The sequence below is a fragment of the Panthera leo genome, chromosome E2 (genome assembly GCF_018350215.1).
Source record: "Panthera leo isolate Ple1 chromosome E2, P.leo_Ple1_pat1.1, whole genome shotgun sequence".
Classification (NCBI taxonomy): domain Eukaryota; kingdom Metazoa; phylum Chordata; class Mammalia; order Carnivora; family Felidae; genus Panthera; species Panthera leo.
In genome coordinates this window covers 16,000,428-16,022,460 of record NC_056693.1, presented here as the reverse complement: position 1 = coordinate 16,022,460, position 22,033 = coordinate 16,000,428, and the positions used below count along the sequence as shown (strand labels likewise).

The 22,033-nt window shown below is 37.6% G+C and overlaps 1 protein-coding gene across 13 annotated transcripts in view; it reads left to right on the top strand.

The window, feature by feature from the left end:
• Nucleotides 1-22,033, top strand: part of LOC122208711 (zinc finger protein 585A) — a 109,202-nt gene that overhangs the window by 70,436 nt on the left and 16,733 nt on the right. For 7 of the 13 annotated variants that reach the window (XM_042920047.1, XM_042920052.1, XM_042920051.1 and 4 more), the window contains one exon: nucleotides 8,671-10,627. In XM_042920047.1, the coding sequence (XP_042775981.1) occupies nucleotides 8,671-10,382 (1,712 nt within the window). In that variant the 3' untranslated portion in view covers nucleotides 10,383-10,627. Of the gene's footprint in view, nucleotides 1-8,670; nucleotides 10,628-19,228; nucleotides 19,456-20,051; nucleotides 20,176-20,494; nucleotides 20,568-21,914; nucleotides 22,021-22,033 lie in introns of those variants that run through there. The other 6 variants (XM_042920059.1, XM_042920053.1, XM_042920054.1 and 3 more) reach the window with 5 other exon arrangements.

Genomic DNA, 22,033 nt, shown 5'->3' with positions numbered 1-22,033 from the left:
AATAAGGGTATTTTTTTCTTTTTTTTTTAAGTGTATGTGTATATATGTTTGTATATAATCTCTGCACTCAACATGGAGCTCAAACTCATGACCCAGAGATCAAGAGTCACATGCTCTTCTGACTGAACCAGCCAGACACCCCAAGGGTGTATGTCTAAAAATTAATATAAATATTTTTCACAGAGAGGAGGTTCTGTTTTACATAATTGCTAAAATTATTCTCAGGAATTATTCTTTATGCATTTATTGACATAATCATGAGATTTTCTTTTCTCCATTGTTCTGTTACTGTGTTGAATTCTGTTTATTGACTGAATTCTGGAATCCAGTTCTAGTCATGGTGTGTTGATATATTATCCCTTTTCAATATTGTTAGATTTGAATTTTTAATATTTCCTTTACGTTTCATGAATGAGATTAAACTATATTCTTACTTTTTAAGGTTGGATATAATGATTATGTTAGCTTTATGAATGTGTTTAGGAGAATGTACCCTTTCTCCCCCCTTTGGACATGGTTGGGTTGATGAAATATTCCAGAAAAACCATCTGGGCCTTCAGTTACCATTGTAGATTTTTTTAAAAAACTTACTCAGATTGGGGTACTGGGCTGGCTTGGTTATTAGAGCATGTGACACCTGATCTTGGCGTTGTAGGTTCGAGCCCCACACTGTGGGTGGAGATTACTTAAAAAAAAAAAAAAATGTTTTTTTAAATAATAAAATTCAGATTACACCATGCTAGAATTGTTGAACTTTTCTGTGTGTTGATTTTATAGAGGTTACTTTCTAGAGATTTATGCATTTCATCCACATTATTAACATAATGGGTTTTTTTTCATGATGTCATTTTACTGCATTTGAGGTGTGGAGGGCTGATAAGTGAGGTCCCTCTTAGCTCTCATCCCTGCGTTGGATATTGCTGCAGTCTCCTTCCTCTTTATCAGTCTTGAGAGAATCACATTAGTAACATTGCTTTGAAATACAATATCGGCATTGTGGATCCTCTATGGTTTTTGTGGGCTCTATTTTGTAAGATGACTTCTATCTTTCTTTCTAATTTGTTTTTATTTTGTTGCTCTTTTTCTGGCTTCTTGCAATAAATGTTTAGGCGATTAATTTTCATGTTTTCTCACATGTATGCATATCTGTTGTGTAATTTTTTTCTACTGTAACTACATTAGATTGGAACGGATGCAGATATTATAATTTGGTTTAAAATTTCTTTGTTGTTAATGTTTATTATTTTTGAGAAAGAGATGGAGTGTGAGTGGGGGAGGGGGAGAGAGAGAGAGAGAGGGAGACACAGAATCCAAAGCAGGGTCCAGGTTCCAAGCTGTCAGCACAGAGCCCAACACTGGGCTCGAACCCATGAACCGCAAGATCATGACCTTAGCCAAAGTCAGATGCTTAACTGACTGAGCCACCCAGGCACCCCTTGGCTCAAAATTTCTGTATAAAAGTTTAGGAAATACTACCTTAGGTCCACTATTTTCTTTCTCCCAGCTTTTTGTTTTTAAAATTCATCAAGCCAAATGAGAATATTAAAAACATATATGTAGTTGAGGTGCCTGGGTGGCTCAGTCAGTTAAGCATCCAGCTCTTGATCTCAGCTCAGGTCTTGATCTCAGGAGTTTAAGGTCATGAGTTCAAGCCCCATGTTGAGCTCCATGCTGTGTGTGAAGCCTACTTAAAAAAAAAAAAAAAAAGTATATGTGTATATATATGTGTGTGTGTGTGTGTGTGTGTGTGTGTGTGTATGCATATATATGTTAGTTAATTAGCCTTCACACAGATTTAACTTTGAGTATTAACATTTGCCTTTTTCTCTCTATATATGCACCTTTCTTCTTGGCTCACTTGATGGTAAGTAGCAGTTACCATTAAATTTTAACTCTCAAACACTTCTGTATGCATTTCCTAAAACTAAAAACTTCTATGTAGTCACACTATTATTATCATAGCAATTCAGCCCTACATCTAACATAGAGTCCATATTTCAGTTTTTGAACTTTTCTCCAAAAATGCCATTTGTAAAATTTGTTTCCAGGATCCATTCCAGACTCTTATACTGTATTTGGATGTGAGGCTTTGTATCTTACTGTCATCCTACCTTTTTTTTTCCCCTTTGAGTTTGATTATTTTGTAGCATCCAGTGTAGTTTTCTCATGGAATATCTGCTTTCTAGGTTTGATGTTTTCTTCTTATGATTAGAATAAGGTTAAACATTTTTACCCAAACTATTACAGAGGTGGTATGTAATTATCTTTTTTTAGTAAACGTTATTTTAGAATGATTTTAGATTTATAGAAAGTTACAAAGATAGTAGAGAGACTTCTGTATATATCTCTCCTGATTTCTAGCATTGTTAACATCTTAACATCATTCAGATACATTTGTCAAAACTAAGAAAATGACTTTCATATTACCTAAACTCTAGATTCTATTTGTGTATTTCACCAGTTTTTCCATTAATGTCATTTTTCTGTTCCAGGATCCTTCCATTCTGGGTACCACAATGCATTTATTTTTCATGTCTCCCAGTCTCTCTTCTAGTCTCTCCTGGTTTGTGACAGTTTTTTAATCTTTCCTTGTCTTTCAGGAATTTGACTGTCTTGACAGACCCTACCAGGTCCTGCAGAATATTCCCTATTCTGGGTCTGTTGTTTTTCTCATGCTTACACTGGAGATAGGGGTTTTTAGAAAGACTGCAGCAGAAGTGAAATGTCCTTTTCATCGCATCATGTGCGGGGTACATGATATCCACTGGTGATGTTAACCTTCTTTCTCCCCTCCAAAGTTACTATTTTTCCTTTTCTATACTCTACTCTTTAGAACCAGCTCACTAAGTCTAGCTTACCCTGGGGGGCAGGGGGCCTGGATTGGGAATTAAGCTTCTGTAGGGTAGGAAATCTATATATTTTATCCGGAATTCTGTATAAAAGATTTGTCTCTTGGGGCACCTGGGTGGCTCAGTCAGTTGGGCGTCCAACTTCAGCTCAGGTCACGATCTCACAGCTCATGGGTTCAAGCCTGCATCGGGCTCTGTGATGACACCTCAGAGCCTGGAGCCTGCTTTGGATTCTGTGTCTCCCTCTCTCTGCCCCTCCCCTGCTTGTGCGTGCTCTCTCTCTCTCTCTCAAAAATAAACAAAACATTTAAAAAATTAAAAAAAAAAGATTTGTCTCTTCCCCCTTTATTTCAGTGTGGGCTTATCCATATTTATTTTAGACTTTGAGTTACAATTAAATGTTATTTCTTTTGCTTTGAACATTGATAGCTCTTTTAGTTTGGTTCTTGTGTCCATATAATATCCCCATCCTTTTGTTTTTTGAGGATTTCTTTCCTGGTACTGTTTTCAGATTAATTTTGTTTTTTCCCCTTCCCTGGTCCTAGAATCAGCCATTTCTCTTAGGAGCCCTGGTTTCTTTTACTGGAAGATAGTATTTAGAAACCAAGATCTGAGAACTAGGTATACTAATTGCTGCTGGTATGCCATTGCTTCTATGCCCTCTAAACAACCTAACTAGGTAATAAATGTCTGCATAGTCACCCATGTATATATACATGTATCCGTAATTATTTTATTATCTATCTGTCTGTATTTACATTAAGCTAAACATGAGTTCTTACTGATGTCTGCAACTCCCATCCAGTATTTCAGGATACATTCTAGCCTTCTTGTCTCGTTTATCTGTAACTTTCTCCTCCAACAGTGACAAAACTGGCTTCTAACACCCATCATCCATTTACTTATTTGTTCACCCCCAGTGTACATGGAACATGGCTTCAGAATTGTTTTCCCATGAGAAACAAATTTACTAACTTGGTAGTGCTTATGTGCAGTTAGTTCCATTTGCTTTTAATTTTCAGTCAAAACATTGATTTTTAAAGTTTATAACTATTATTGTAGCGTAGGGCACAGTTTGTTTTGGTGCATTGATCAACTATAAGCACTTCTTAATTTCCCAATATATGTTGATAATATATATTTTTTATAATATTAATTTCTAGTATAACTTGTGATCAGACAACATAATTTGTATGCTTTTGATCCTTTGAAATAGGTAGAGACTTGATTTATAGCACAGTTTATGGTCTGTTTTTATAAGTAATTTGTGACTGAAAAGGAACTGAATTCTGCAATATTTGGCTTATAGCCATTAAGTTCTAGGTCCACGTTTATTAAATGTCGCACCCAGAGTTTGGATTGTGTCAATATTTGGTTTATTTCAGGCTGTGTTAATAGATGAACACAAAATTAATAACCCTTATTAAGCAATCCTCCATGTGCATTGTAGAAAATTAGAAAATAGAGACAGGCAAAAGTGTTTTCAAGATATTAAAATACCTTATTCCTACCACTTTAACACCTTAGTGGATATAAGACATACATGCATATACATGTTCCTCTTTATTAAAGAGACATCATATTCTTACTGTTTTATAACCTGATTTCTTTATCAATGATTTTTCTATTTTATATTTCTATTACATTTTTATTTTATTGCATCTTCAAAACCCAAATTCTATTCATATTACCCCATTTGGCCCAATCTGATTTGTTCAAATCAGTATCCCAATGCAAGACTGTGCATTGTCTCTTTATCATATCACTGAAATCCCTCTTAATCTAAAACATTCCCTTTATTTCTAATACTAACACTTTGAAGAGACAAGGCCACTTATATTGCAAAATTTGCCATCTTTTGAACTTATCTCAGTACTGTCCGTGGTATAGTTTGTTTATTCTCTACCCTTTGTATTTTTGTAGATTGGAAATTATTTTCTCTCTTGAGGGATTCACATTAAACATTTGTGGCTCAAGTACATCATAGGCAGTTATGGGTACTCTATCAAAAGACACAACATGTATTGGATTACACTGTTAGTTTTGGAATGTTAAAACTTTATTATTAAGCTAACAGCTTGATTCCTTCATCATTCAGTTATATTTTTTGCTTTTGTAACTGAACAGAAGTCCCTCTGATCTTGCTTCGGCATTATGACAGCAATCAGTTCTGCAGCGATTACTCTCTTCATAGTTGTAAGAACAGTATACTTAATACGATTGGGAATTGTAAGGTAGTTGTTTCTTTCAATTCTATCATGATTTCTACAGTTTTTTATTGACACGATCTATTTGGCTATTTGGTTATGTTGAAATATAAATTGATTGGAATGCACAGGAAAATATATTTGAAAAAAAAAAGAAAGAATATATTTGATTTTTAGTTGCACATTAGTTAATGAAAAAATAACTGGGAAATGGCTTCTCTTATCTGAAAAATAATATTTTTTTTATTTGAGAGAGAGAGCAGGGGAAGGGCAAAGGGAGAGAGAGGGAATCTTAAGTAGGCTTCACACTCCGCGAAGAGCCTGAGACGGGATCATTCCTACAACCCTGGGGTCATGACCAGAGTCGAAATTAAGAGTTGGTGGCTCAACTGACTGAGCCACCAGGGCACCCCATCATTATATTTTTATCTATCTTTCATTTACTTAATATGTTTAATCCAACATGATCGCTTTTCCTGCTTTTTTTTTTTAATTTTCACAATTATGACCAAACACAGCATAATATTCAGAAGTGTGTGTTTTTCAACAAAGCCATAAATCTTTTAAACTTTCCTTACTTTTTTAGCCCAAGATTTGTGAGCATTATCTTGTATCTTCCCTGCCTTGGTCTTGGAATCCAATATTTCTAGGGGCGCCTGGGTGGCTCAGTCAGTTGAGCGTCTGGCTCTTGATTTCAGCTCAGGTCATAATCCCAGGATTGTGGCATCAAGCCCCACATCAGGCTCCACACTGAGCGTGGAGCCTGCTTAAGATTCTCTCTCTCTCTCTCTCTCTCTCTCTCTCTCTCTCTCTTCTCATAAAAATAAATAAATATTTCTTTAAGGATTCTCTGATCATAATATTGGATATTTAGAGATGACAGTGTAAATGATCAGGGTGCTGATTGCTATACTAGCCTTTTTTTCCTTTTAGAGAGAGTGTGCACGTGAGTAGGGAGAGGAACAGAGAGAGAGAGAGAGAGAGAGAGAGAGAGAGAATCTTAAGCAGACTCCACACTCAGCACAGAGCCCACCACAGGGCTCAATCCCTTGACCTGAGTCAAAATCAAGAGTTGGAAGCTCAATCAACTGAGCCACCTAGGCGCCCCAGCTACTAGCCTTTTTGACATTTTTTTCTATTCCATGAAAATTGAACTGTTTCAGATTTTTGTCCTTTGTAGGATAGTTTTTGATCAATATTTTTCTGTTTGTCTTTCCCTTTCACAATTTTAATTTTTTGTTTGTTCTCCCTTTTGTTAATTAGTTTAGCTAGTGTACCATCACATGTTGATTTTTTTCCCCAAGAGATACCTTTTTGAATTTGTATGTTGATTTTCTGTTTCCAAACTCATTAAAATCTGGTTTTTTATCTTTATTCTTTTTGTTTTCCTCTCACTTACTTTGATGTTTTTTCTAAGCTTTTATTAGTAAATTATTTAATATGTGTCAAGGTGACAGCTTTTCTCTGGGCATTAGGGCTGGATGTTGTACCTTCTGAAATGTATTTTCATCTTTTGCCTGGTTATATTTCTCTAGTTTCACTGTTTATTTCCTTAGTACAATAAAGATACTCTGTTTTTTTATTTTTGACTGCTGACAGCTTTCAAGCCCCACCTCTCCTTCTGCTCCACTTTTGGGGAAGCTGATAAAAAGCCCGAGAGCTCCCTACATTGGTCCCCATGGAAAGTTCAAACCATGCCCAGGAACCCTCAGCCCTGCACCACACCCTAACCAGCATAAAAAAAACAAAAAACAAAACAAAACCTAAGTCAATCTCTTTCAAATCACTCAAGTCCTTTTCAGATGTATTTAAAAACCACTCTGCTCTTTCTAGGAAGCCTCATTATATGAGTAATAAATCGTTTCACACTTACATGATGTATGCATGTCATCATCAGTCTTGACGTCCAAGTCAAAGTTTGTGTGGTTATCCATTCTGCCTCTGCTGGTTGTCCACTACATTTATTGATCTAGCATTTAATTAGTAAAGAGCCTTTAGTTTTCTAGATGGAGTGCTTTTTGTTTTCTGATGTTGCTCTTATTTTCAGCGTTATTTTCTGAGGTCAGAGTATGTATCATTCCACCTGCTATACACATCCCACAATTGAGTCACAGATCAATACTCTTTGCCCTTGACTCATGCCCCCTTCATTCTGCACTGATACTCCTGAGTCTTTTCCTGAATCTCGATTGCCATCTTCCAGCTTATATCTGATATTTCCTTTTAACAGGCAGTCCCAGACACTCTGGTACCCCAAAACATTCCTCCATATTATAATTTCTTGATTCTTTCCAGCATCTCCACATGGAAGGAATTTCTTATTTGATTTGAGTACATATCTGTGAATTGACTGAAAACATATCAAAATACTTATCCGGGAAGTAGAAGGATGGCTGGTCTTGAAAATAAGGGAAAGGAAGAGAGGATGTGGTAAAGGAAATGAACCAACACAGATTTAGTATATTTAGAATGGAGAAGGAATAACAGAACTGAAGATAAGCAAGATCAATTAATTATTTAGCACCTATAATACATCATAACCCTGTAATTCAGTGATGAAAAAGGAAGAATTGTGTCTGCTCTGGGGGAAGTTTAGGGAACTGTTTAGAATATCAAATAAGGAGGGGCGCCCGGGTGGCTCAGTCAGTTAAGCATCCAACTTCAGCTCAGGTCATGATCTTGCGGTTCATGGGTTCAAGTCCTGCGTTAGTCTCTGTGCTGACAGCTCAGAGCCTGGACCCTGCTTCGGATTCTGTGCCCCCCCTCTCTCTGCCCCTTCCCTGCTCACAGTCTGTCTGTCTCTCTCTCTCAAAAATAAACATTTAAAAAAAATTTTTGTATCTTAAAAAAAAATATCAAATAAGGAAATTAATGATATCATAATTGGAAACAAAGGGATGGTGGAAGGAATGAAGTGCTAGACCATAAAAAGGGAGATATGGATATAATACTTAGAGTTAGCAGGTGCAGCCTTTCTAAGGGTAGGATATTCATCCTGAGACTAAAGGATGAGAAGGATCAACCTACAAAGTGCTCAGGTCTAAGGATTCTGGTCAGATGAAATCGTCTGTGGAAAGCATCAAGTGATAGGGAAGTTTGTACCATATTCTAAATGCTGAAAAGAAGGAGACAGGGCTCAGAGGGGTCGGTGTTTGGACATGATGCCATATAGGTAAGGAGGAGTCCTGCTATCCTCAGAAAGGGGTTTGGATCGTATTCCAAGAGTAAAGAGAAATCACTGGACAAACCTAGGATGAGTTCTTAACTTTTGATCTGTATTTAAATCAGTGATAGATTCAAAATAAAGATGCCATCCAAGGTATTTTTTTCCTCTCACTTCTAATGTAGTTGTCCGTGACACAGGCAGGATATCAGATTTATAACAAGCTTGACAAAGATCGTGGTCCACACCTAAATTTCAGAAACTTCACTATCTTATGTAACTTCACATACATCTCTGAATTTCTTGACCTTTCAAAAAGTTCATAACCATATTTTACAATTCAATAAGTGCTTCATTTATTACAAGTGTTGGTTCATATTTCTTTCACAGAAGTCCCATATTCTCTGTATAAGAAATATAAATATTTTTTTGTTTTCTTCTTTTCTTTCAGATTTGGATTTATATTGTGAGGTAATGAGCTATGTAGAAATGCCCACTTATGAAAAAGATGTATCTTCTACACAACATCAGAGCATATATAACAGAGAGAAACTCTATGAATGTAAGAAATGTCAGAAGAAATTTAGTAGTGGCTATCAATTTATTCTACATCACAGGTTTCATATTGGCGAAAGACCCTATGAATGCAAAGAATGTGGGAAGAACTTTCGTAGTGGCTATCAACTTACCCTACATCAAAGATTTCATACTGGCGAGAAACCCTATCAATGTTCAGAATGCAGGAAGAACTTTAAAAGCGGTTATCAACTTACTGTACATCAGAGATTTCATACTGGTGAGAAAACCTATCAATGTAGGGAATGTGGGAAGGCCTTTATTTATGCCTCACACATCATTCAGCATGAGAGAATCCACACTGGCGGGAGGCCTTATGAATGTCAGGAATGTGGGAAGGCCTTTAGTCAAGGTGGACACCTTAGAATTCATCAAAGAATTCATACTGGTGAGAAGCCCTATAAATGTCAGGAGTGTGGGAAGGCTTTTAGTAGGCGCTCAAACCTTGTTGAACATGGGCAAATCCATACTGATGAGAAACCTTATGTATGTGAGAAATGTGGAAAGGCCTTTAAAAGAGGTCATCAACTTACTGTACACCAGAGTGTTCATACTGGTAAAAAACCATATGAATGTAAAGAATGTGGAAAGGGCTATACCACTGCCTCATACCTTATTCTACATCAGAGAATTCATAAAGGTGGGAAACCATATGAATGTAAGGAATGTAAGAAAACCTTTACCTTGTATAGAAATCTTACTCGACATCAGTGTATTCACACTGGCAAGAAACTTTTTGAATGTAGGCAGTGTGGGAAGGCCTATACTACTGGCTCAAAACTTTTTCAACATCAGAAAACTCACACAGGTGAGAAGCCTTATGAATGTAAGGAATGTGGAAAAGCCTTTAGCTTATATGGATACCTTCATCAACATGAGAAAATTCATACTGGTGTGAAACACTTTGAATGTAAGGAATGTAAAAAAGCCTTTACTTTGTCTAGAAATCTTATTCGACATCAGAGTATTCATACTGGTAAGAAACTTTTTGAATGTCAGGAATGTGGGAAGGCCTATAGTACTGGCTCAAACCTTGTTCAACATCAGAAAACCCATACTGGTGAGAAACCCTATGAATGTAAAGAGTGTGGAAAGACCTTTAGTTTGCATGGGTATCTTAATCAACATCAAAAAATTCATACTGGTGTGAAACCCTATGAGTGTAAAATATGTAGGAAAACCTTTACTTTCTATAGAAATCTAACTCTACACCAGAGTATTCATACTGATGAGAAACCTTTTAGATGTAAGGAATGTGGGAAAACCTTTAGACGTAGTTCACACCTTACTGCACATCAGAGTATCCATGCTGATAAGAAACCCTATGAATGTACGGAATGTGGGAAATCCTTTAAAATGTATGGATACCTTACACAACATCAGAAAATTCATACTGGTGGGAAACCCTATGATTGTAAGGAATGCGGGAAGACCTTTAGTCGTGCTTCAAACCTTGTTCAACATGGGAGAATTCATACTGGTGAAAAACCCTACGTGTGTAAGAAGTGTGGAAAAGCCTTCAGATATGGTTCAGCCCTTAAAGCACATCAGGGAATGCATACAGATAATGAAACTCTAAGAACATAAGGAATGTGAGAATGCCTTTAGGTATGGCCCAAACTTTTTTAATATCAGCCAGTTCACACTGGTGAGAAATTATTGAATGTTAGTCTTTATAGGTATGTCTTCACCAAAAGAGAGAATTCATAATATAGTTATGATTTCAGTGTCACTCCTGTTTTAATGGAATATCTGACTATTTAAACAATGGCAAATTAAACCCTGAATAGCCAAAGCAGTCTTGAAAAAGAACAAAACTGGAGGTATCACAATCCCAGATTTCAAGATATACTACAAAGCTGTAGTAATCCAAGCAGTATGGTACTAGCATAAAAACAGACACATAGGTCAATGGAACAGAATAAAGAACCCAGAAGTAAACCCATGACTATATGGTCAATTAATCTTCAACAGAGGAGGCAGAAATATGCAACTGAAAAAAAAACAGTCTCTTCAATAAATGATGTTGGGGAAACTGGACCACTTTCTTACACGATACACAAAAATAAACTCAAAATGGATTCAAGACCTAAATGTGAGATAGGAAACTATTAAAATTTTAGAAGCCAGCATAGGCAGTAATTTCTCTGACATCATCTGTAGCAACATTTTTCTAGATAGGTCCCCTGAGGGAAGGGAAGCAAAAACAAAAACTATTGAGATTACATCAAAAGAAAAAGCTTTTGGGGTGCCTGGGTGGCTCAGTCAGTCAAGCATCCAACTTTGGCTCAGGTCATGATCTCACAGTTTGTGAGTTCAAGCCCCATGTCAGGCTCTGTGCTGACATCTTGGAGCCTGGAGCCTGCTTCGGATTCTGTGTCTCCCTCTCTCTGCCCCTCACCTTCTTTTGCTCTGTCTCTCAGGAATAAAAAAACATTAAAACAATTTTTTTTAATAAAAAGCTTTTGCACAGCAAAGGAAACAGTCAACCAAACTAAAAGGCAACCTACTGAATGGGAGAAGATATTTGCAAATTACATATCCGATAAAGGGTTAGTACCCCCAAAATATAAAAATTTACAGAACACACACACACAATCTAATTAAAAAATGAGAAGACATGAACAAACATTTCTCCAAGGAAGACAAGATGACCAACAGACATGAAAAGATGCTCAACATCACTCATCATCAGGGAAATGCAAAACAAAACCACAATGAGATACCATGTTACAACTGTCAAGATGGCTAAAGTCAGCAACATAAGAAATAGCAAATATTGGTGAGGATGTGGAGAAAAAGGAAACCTCGGGCACTGTGGTGGCAAGGCAAACTGGTGTAGCCACTGAAGAAAACAGTATGGAGTTTCCAGAAAAAAATAAAAATAGAATTAACATAGCACCCAGTATTTTCACTACTGGATATTTACCCAAAGAATACAAAAACACTAATTCGAAAAGATGTATGCACCCCATGTTTATTGCAGCATTATTTACAATAGCCAAACTATGAAAGTGGCCCATGTGGCCATCAACTGATGAATGGATAAAGATGATGTGGGCATATCTACAGTGGAATATTACTCAGCCATAAAAAAGAATGAAAATTTTGCCATTTGCAATAACATGGATCTACAGGATATAATGCTAAGTGAAATAAGTCAGAGAAAGACATACCATATGATTTCACTCATATGTGAAATTTAAGAAACAAAACAAGGGGCACCTAGGTGGCTCAATTGGCTAAGCATTCAACTCTTGATCTCTGCTCAGGTCACCATCTCGAGATCAAGCCCTGTGTCAGACTCTGCACTGACAGTGCAGAGCCTGCTTGGGATTCTTTCTCTGCCCCTCCCCAGCTTGCACATGCTCTCTCTCTCAAAACAAAATAAATAAACTTAAAAAAATAAGAAACAAATGAAGAAAAAAATAGACAAACCAAAAAACAGACTCTTAACTATAGAGAACAAACTGATGGTTACCACTGTGGGGAGTAGGGGAGGATGGATAAAACTGGTGAAGGGGACCAAGAGTACACAGATCATGATGAGTACTGAGTAATGTATAGAATTGTTGAATCACTATATTGTACACCTGAAGGTAATAAAACACTATGGTAATTATACTGTAAAAATTTATTTTATTTTTTATTTATTAAAAAAAAATTTTTTTTTAACGTTTATTTATTTTTGAGACAGAGAGAGACAGACCATGAACGGGGGAGGGTCAGAGAGAGAGGGAGACACAGAATCTGAAACAGGCTCCAGGCTCTGAGCTGTCAGCACAGAGCCCGACGCGGGGCTTGAACTCACAAACCTCGAGATCATGACCTGAGCCGGAGTCGGACGCTTAACCAACTGAGCCACCCAGGCGCCCCTAAAAAATTTTTTTAAATAAATAAACAGTGACAAGGGAAAAAAAAATAGGAATCTCAATTTTTTCATGCCTACAACGTGCATGGAATTTTCAGTTAAATTTTTGGCAAGGATACTACATAGGTGATGCATTAAAAAGTATATTAGTGTTGGGTTTTTCCAGTATTAAGGAGGCAAGATGTTATGGTTATAATGGTGACTGGTAGATGTTGCTACCGTAGAGATCTATTTTGTCATTTCCTTTTCAAAGTTTATAATATCATGTATATGCCCTGAAGTAATGGGAAATTTAAATTGAAGTTAGGGCCAGAAGAATGAAAATCAAAATCCCATGTATCAGTTGGGAAATTGCCAGTCTCCTACTCTGGAAATTCAAGGCATGTAGGGAGCCAAGAATGAATGATAGAACTTTGTTTCTGTTCACTAATCTATTTCCAAAACCTATTCAATGCGTGTTATTTTGCTGGCTTGGTAAAATTGATAAAATGATGAGTAAGCATTCAATGTACAAAGCTAGAAAAATAAACTCTCAGCCAATATAAAGCAACAGTGGATACAAATAAAGAATTAGAATTTAATGATAGTAATCAAAATAGCATTCTTTCAAACATTTTCCCTGTGAAAAGCAAGGAATACTCAAAGGGCGGTCCTACGCCGGCCGACTCCATCTTGTTCTGTGTCCTCCACCTTGAGTAACTTCCGGATCAAAACACTCCCGCTGACCTGCGTAACAGGACTCCGACCCTTCCCCAGCGTGGCTGGGGAAGGCCACGACCCCCAGCCAATTGGCTGAGGCCACAGCCATTACCTCACCAACTGCCCCTAGACCCCAATAAAACCTTTGTGCTTTTGAAACTCGCTCGCTCTCTCTGGCATCTCACCGCTGCGTCAGTGCAGGTAGGGGATTGAGCTCGAGCTAGCTTGAATAAAGGCTCTTTGCTTTTGCATCGGACTCGGCTCCCTGGTGGTCTTTGGGGATCACGAATTCTGGGCATAACAAATATGTCTAGAAGTACATTTTAGTGATTTGAAGATGAAAGTAATCTTCGGAGGTGTGCCACTGGTCTCAGACCTTGCTGGCTTGATGATTTGCTACAAGGACTCATGATTTAGACTCAAAATTTAGAAAAGTTGCTCTACTTAAGTCTAAAGTTTATTAGAGTGAATGATAATGATTAAATAAAGGGGAAAGATGAGCAGTGTCTGTGAGGCACTAGGTCAGCTTCTAGGTGTCGCCTCTTGTTAGAATTACATGAGGATGTGCTAATTTCTCCCAGCAATTATGTGTGATAACGCGCTTAGTGCCAAATATAGAAGCTCATCTGAACCTGTGTCCCTGGCTTTTACTAGGGCTCTTGTAGACATGCCGTACCCACATGACTGACCTGAGCTTCTCAATCTCCAGTTCCTCAGAGGTCAAACTGATAATGCTGGCCGAGGGCTTTGGGCATACAAAAGCAAGCATTCACCCTAATTTGCATTGTTAGTATTAATTATCTGGTCAAACCAGTACAGCATATCAAGGCAACTATTCCAGGGACTCAAAGGTTTTCTCCCAGAAGCCAGTCAAGGGCCAGTTTTCCTTAACATAGATCTGTCTTTGGAATGCAGAGTGTTTAAGCACCCTGAATCTGCTGGATAATCCTTTATTGTACAATCAGGCAGTTTTCAGCTTTCTGATTCAAATCACTTGATTGCTTAAATACATTATAAAATACCCAGGCAAGAAATGATAGGAAAAAAAATTATTGAGGACATGGAAAATGTCTCAGAAAAAAAGTCAGTAGAAAAATCAGGTTACAAACTATATGTGCTATATACTATTTGTAAAATGTATGCAGGATTCAATACAGAATTACAGACCGTTAGACTTAACTAGGACAAAGAAGTCTTGAGTGTTATAAACCCATATATTAACAATGCTTACGTTTTTGTTTTGGTCTTGGTAGAGTTTTTTTTATTTAAATATATCATAATTTTTGGTTCAGTGCCCATGCCTTACTTGAAGTATATATGTGTGTGAACATTTTTATGTTTTAAGAGGAAGCTATTCTTCAAAGAAGTAGAAAGTTCACTTATTGAAACCATCTATACTTGGTTTTAGACAAATACATTAAATTTGGATTTTTTTCTGTATTGCTTTTGGTTCCTTCAGTTTCTTAGTACCTAAATCTCTAGGATTTCTATATAAATTCATGCATGCCAGATTTGTCTAAAGAAACAAACAAAAACAGGTGAAGTCCCTGCATAGAGTCTCGCATATATTGATGCTGGTCTCGCTGTTACATCCTTTTCCAGATCTTCTTTACAGAAATATATCCCAGTCATGATATTAGTCATGATAATATTAGTCATGATATAAGCCAGGCAGCTGCTGAATTGTTTCCTTGTTTTGCTTTTTATCAACATGAAACATTGTTTGCCATTCCAACTTTTCGATCAGAGAAAATTCCTATATTTTTAGCAGTTGTGGACATTCACAAGAAAATTGAGTTTCCTTGCAGCTTTGAACCTTAATGGATTCTTTAAGAAGGTATGGAGAACCAAAGTTTTCCTCAGCAAACTGTATAAAAGCTTTGCTGTTAACTGTCCTGCTTCTAATCTAGAAGAATCACATATCTGATTCTGTATTTTCAAAATAAGTAATAGATTTTCAAAATGATTTAGAAGTATTTAGAATTCTTATGCTTGGAACACTATCCCTATGGTGGAAGTCTGGGCTGGGAAAATACCTTGAAATCAACCTAATAAAGCTTCCGTCTGTTGTCCTGTTCATTCCCCTGCAGCTGAAAATGTTATGGAATTTACCCAATATCCCCTTTTGGTTCCAGGTGATTTTTTTTTTTCCAATTCCAGCAATCACTGAGGCATCTGAGTCTCACATTGTTATCTGGTGCTCAAGGAAGAAGTAAGTAAACCAGGTAGCAGAATGTGATCTTGATGAGATCTAGTTCTCTTGATGTTTAACATGACTTGATAATATGCCCCTTCCAGAAAAGATAATCACGTAGATGTGGCAATCCATGAGTATCTTTTGGTTTTTACTCATTGTTGGCTTTCTTTTATACTTAAACTAGTAAAAGAGGTAAAAGAAAAAAAATAGAATTGACAGAGGAGTAGGTTCTCTTTGACTTTGAACAGAGTTCTTAAAATCTTTAGAACTCCAGGCCTTCCCTCCTGCAATGATTCCCTCTGTGATTGCATTTCAAGACTCACTGTCCAAAACTATTAAAAAAAAATTTTAAGTAATCTCTACACCCAATGTGGGGCTCGAACTTAACCCTAAAATCAAGAGTTGCGTGCTGCACCTACTGAGCCAGCCAGGCACCCCTGTCCAAAATTATTAAAAGAAATGGTAATCAGATATAGTAACATAGGATACTGAGAGCCAAAGCAGATGTTACATACTAATAGGTGTTTTTGTTTTTTAATGCACGCCAAAAAATCCTTACAATGCACATACTAGAGTATTCTGGGAAGATTCTGTAGTAGAAAGCACCAGGAATCTGTCCCTCCACTTGAACAATTCCACTGGCAGACTCTGTCTGATGTGATGATTTTCTAGCTCTGGAGTCTACTGAGGACGTAGTTGAAGTCTTGGTTAATTTCAGGGATCTGTGCTCTAAAGATGGTGAAGATGGTAAATTTTGCGTCTGTTTTACCACAACAACAACAAAAAATTGGAAAAGCGGCACTTGGGTGGCCCAATTGGTTAAGCATCTGACTTTGGCTCAGGTCATGATCTCTCAGTCTGTGAGTTTGAGCCCCGCATTGGGTTCTGTGCTGACAGCTTAGAGCCTAGAGCCTGCTTTGGATTCTGTGTCTCCGTCCCTCTCTCTCTGCCCCTCCTCTTCTTGCACTCTGTCTCTCTTAAAAATAAATACACATTAAAAAAAATTTTTTTTGGAGGGCACCTTATGGGATGAGCACTGGGTGTTGTATGGAAACCAATTTGACAGTAAATTTCATATATTAAAAAATTAAAAAAAAAATTAAAAAAAATGTTTTTAATTGGAAAAAACACTCTAAAATATCATACTGATTTTTATAGTACAGCTTTATTATGAATATTTAATCTGCTTTTCAGTTCCAAATTTTGAAATAATTTTTATAATGAAATTACTAAAGAGCAATTATTTCATGTTTCTTCCTTCTTTATTCTGTATTTTAAGGCCTAAAATTTCACCTGTTGTCTTAATATCTTTAATATCTTAATGTCTTAGCCTCACAGGACCCCCAAAGGCCTACCCGTGAGTTCCCTTGCTCTAACCAGAGATGCCCCAGTCAGTTGGAAAAGCTCTCAGCCAGGTAATCCAAATATTAGCTAGATCAGCTGCACCCTAGTCCTCAACCTAATGGCTTTCACCTCCCTACTAGGCCACAAAATTATTCAAGCAAACCAATCACATCTTCCCATGGAAATAAGGGGGCACCTATCTTGCTGCTACAAAATCAGCCTCCCACAGCCCCTGCTGGTTTACTCTGCTCCCTAGTGTAACCACCCCCATGGTGTATGGTGTCCTCCTTCCCTGGGGTGTGAGGATATATGATTAATAAACTGCTATCAATCTCATTTATCCAGTGTCTAGATATCATGTGTTCAGACATCTCCAGAACCCTAGGGTGGGACTTCTGTCACCAAGGAAGTGAGGAGGAGGCCAAAAAAACCACCTTCCTACTCATTTGTACTACTGTTTCATGAGCTTTCTGTGCCCACACTGCGTAGGATTTTTATAAAACTCAAACTTCAAATAGAGATGCTAAATCCTGTCCTCAGCCTAGTTTTTATGTGTTGTCTGAAGTTGAGCTACCTAAAATAATCTTAGAAATAGGTCTTTGATTGAAATTTCATTTTGCTGAGTCTACAGACTTAAGAGAAATATTATTACACTGTTGTCCTCTTTATAAGACGTATGAGGCTAAAATTACAGGTGTAGAAACCTCATTGAACTTGATTCAAAGGAAATAGATGCTTTTTCAGGCTTGGAGAAAGTGGAGCATTAGAATAAGAACTAGGCAAAATGAGTTGTGTTGAGTATGGAAATAAATACTCCATACATTACTGCGAAAATGTAAAATGGTACAGTCATGTTAAGGAGAAATTTGTCAACATCACAAGTCAAAATTCACATAACCCACTTTTGAGAATTTAATTTACATATCAACCTAAAAATAAGCAAACTGATGTATATGTAGGAATACTGATTAGAGTATTGCTTTTAACAAAGGAAATTCTTTAAAATACTTAGTAGAAGACTTGTTTCTTAAATTAGGGTGTAGCCATACTTTGCGCCCTTAGGCAACTGTTGGAAATTATGACACTATGTACTGATTTGGAAACACATTTGTGTGAGGAAAAATACAAACGTATATGCATATAACATATAAATGTACTTGAAATTATGTATATGTGTTTGTGTGTATATATATGTGTATATATACATATATATATGTATATATACACATATATACATATATACATTTTATAGTAAATGTATTTGTATGTGAAAATAACTTCCCCGGAAGGATACACACCAACAAAATCAAAACGTTGGAGACTCTAACGTGAGCTACCGTATGACTGAGATAAATAAATATAAGGAAAGGTTGCTTACCTTTTTAAACATGTTAATACCTTTTGAATTGCTACACATATTTCAAATATGTAATAGTGATAAAATTTGGGCATCCTTTGACTAACTTTATATTTCCCATTTGGTAAACTTATGATTCTAAATACATATGGACACAACCCTGATTTTTATGATAGCACCTTCTTTCTAGATTTTTTAAGTCTGTAGCCAAAATTTATCTTATTGTCCGTCTGCCTGAGACGGAAAATATTTTTCAATGGGATCTCACAAGTTAAAGATGTTAGTTCACCTATGGGCTTCTTTACTGTCAAGCCGACATCATTCACAACACAACAGAAAGGGATGAAAAAATTCCCTGTCACAAAAGTCCGTTTCTGGTGGGCACAGTATCGTGAAACGTGAATAAAGTATTTTTTTCTGGATAGTCTTTAAAAGGACCCAAGTTCACTCTCTCTTTCCCTACAAAGAAAAGGCATTATACAGTACGGTCTCACATTATCCACGTTATCTGACCTGGAAACAAAACTTTGCCACTAAACTGTATAACTTGTACACAGTATGTAACCTCCTTTTATCTCAGAAGCTTCAATTCTAAAATGGAAACATAATAGTACCTGTGACATTTCAGGTGTAATGAGGTTTTAGTAAAGAGATACACACGTACACACATAGTTTTGGCTAGACTATGAACCCACGTTCAGATGTTCACACCCATGCAAGCACGCCACGGTCCTCAGGGCCACGTCGCCGATTCTACAAGGCGGATCCTCACACACAGGCCTAAGGCCTCGGAAGGGAAGAGCTCCGCACACCCTTTCTCAGAACTCCCTGGTACAGGACCATCAGGGACTCGCCCTCTCCCCGCCAGGACCAGCGCAGAACGCGCCCTCAACCTCAGGTCCGGGGCTCCAGCAGTTCAGGGATCTGCGCCTGCGCACGCCCGGGCCGCGCGGCCGTTCCCAGAAGTCTCCGGGGCTCGGGCGGGGGGCGAGCCGATTTACTTCGGGACTTTTAATGACCCTGCTCTCCGGGTCCCACAGTCGGTGTGGTAACTTGGACACGGGGCTCCTTTGGCATGTCCCTTGTTGCGTGCCGCGCGTGAGCGGCCCCGTCCGAGGAAGAAGTCGGCGTGAGTCGCGACGGAAAAGGCTGTGCAGACGTAGCTTAGAGCCCACGTGGACGGGGAGCGGCGGTGAGAGTGGGATTGCGGGAGGCGCTGTCAACACGGGAGCCGGGAGCGCGGGCTGAGTCTTCCCGGGGCTCAGGCTTGTGGGTGCTTGAGCAGCAGAGGAGGGTGCTTGTATCCCTGTGAGAAAGACGGGAAGCGAGTGTGTCTATGTGGGAGGAGGAGCTGGGGGTGCAGACTTGGGTAAGGCCAGGAGAGGTGTGTGGGTGCCCTCGTGTGACGGAGACGTAAGGATGCGTGTCTTTCGTGTGAGCTTGGGTTGTGGTGGCTCTGTGGTGAGTGTCTCTCACACACCGTGGCTCTAGTTTTGCGGCTGCTTCCTGGGACTGTCCTTCCTGGGAGTTCTCTGGGGTTCGTTCACATGTTTGAGAATGTCCGCATTCTCTGAGCCTTATAGGCAAGAACCAGCTGTGAACGCTCTTGCTTTATTCTGTTTATCTGTATGAGGTTACGGCAGGTGTAGCCATGGAGAGTAGAAGAGACATGCTCAGCATTGTGGTGACTCTGGTTATTCCCCTTCAGGTGTTTGTAGTTAAGCAACGAAAACGTGAAGTTCATTGTGACGTGTGTTTACAAGAGACTGAGCCAGAATTCAAGTGTCCGAGAACAGGAGTTCTTAACCAGGCGTCCTTTGTATCTATGGGTGTCGAGGGAACCACAGCTCCCTGAAATTGTGTAGATAATTGCTGCATATATTTGGAAACTTTCATTTTCATAATTCAAAAGGTTTAGACCTGGTTTTATTTAGAATCAAAAAGAACAATTTTGTTATACCTTGTGACGATTTTGCACAAATCAAGAGATTTGATCAAGAGCTTGATCAAGAGAAGGGGAGTGGTTAAGAAAGCACATGACATCAGTGAGACAGTATTATGCAGATAATACGATTTCTGTTTATAAGAATTAGTCATTATAAAGAAAGATTTAAGTAAACCATCTTCATAGTTGTGGATAATAGTATTCAAGAAAATTTTAGAATTAAAATTAAAATAGAATGAAATTGAAATTGGAATTAAATTATAATTAAAATAAAATTAAAAATAGAATTTTGTAAAACCCTTTTGGGAAGATTGTATCCAAAATGACATTTTAATTGGTTATTCAGAGAATAATGGAAGGTATGTAGTCATATTTATTGGACAACTTCTCCGTGCTCAACTTTCCTGCCTACTTTACATACATAGTCTTATTAATCTGCAAAGCCTACTTCCCTTCTGTTAATGGAAAAATCTTTATAGTGAAATATATCTGATTATATCAGTGTAGTACAGCTACAGGATATTTAAGAACAGGTAAATGGTGGCTGTTTCAATCACTTTTTTCACAGCTGGCCTCATATGTACAGATTTTTTTTAACGATGAAAATATAGCATCTGCCATAACAGTGACAAAATATTTTAAATACTTTCTAATATCTTTATGTCGTATTTATGATAGAATAAATGCAAAATTACTGCAAAAGAAATTAATGTCCTAAGAAACTTAAGAAAATAAGAATACCCTTAATCTTACTGCCTAGAAATAATCACTTTTAATATTTTGGTGTATGTGTTTCCAATTTATTATGTGTGAACATTTCTGTGTGGCTTTGTTTTGACAAAACATAACTGGTGAAACAAAAGACACAGAGTCCTACTCTTAGTTTGAAAAACAAATCTAGCCCAATCATGGGGTTTCCTTTTACCTCTGTTAGGGAGGAGGAAATGCCAGGGATCTCCTTGTTTGAATAACATTAAATTTTCACCTTTTAGATATGACAAATGTTACTGAAAATCTTGTAGCACCAAATTACTAAATAATGCATACTTTCATAATTAATAATTTAGTGCTGGACACAGTGGTGCGTGCCTATAGTCCCAGGTACTTTGGAGGCTGAGCTAGGAGGATCACTTCAGCCCAGTAGTTCTGTCCTGTGGTGTGTCATGCCCATAGGGTGTGTGCAGTAACTTCAGCATCAGTATGGTGACCTCCCAGGAATGGGAGACCACCATATTCCCTAAGGAGGGATGAACTGGTCCAGGTCGGAGATAGAGCAAGTCAAAATTCCTGTGCTGATCATAATAATTTAGAGATTTAAGGTTACTTACAGAGAAAATAGCACTAAATTCTAATTTAGTGTCTGGCAAGTACAAATAATATTTCCAAAGGTAGTTATTATAACAGAAAATAAAGATTGTAATATAAATCCCCCTATTATGCAGAGTAAGATTCACTCATTTGTTATGATTGCATTTTATCACATTCCGATTATAGATATATATATAATAATATATACCCTTTATCACTCCCTAATAGCTAGAGAGAGCAAGAAAAACTCCATTCAGCATCATAAACCACACCTGTGTGTGTTTATATAGCAGCTAGGGAGTGAGGAAAGAAACATACTGTCTTTTCCTGCCTGGTAATCTCTCTGTCTCTCTTATGTTACTCATGATTTTATTAAGAAGAATTATTTTTTCTCAAAGATAGGAACTGAAATTTTTTAAAAGAGAAAGCCCAAGAAGCACAAATTTTCTATGAGAATAACATGATGCAGCAGAATTAACTTCCATGTATAATAATGGATTAAGGGTAATATAATGAC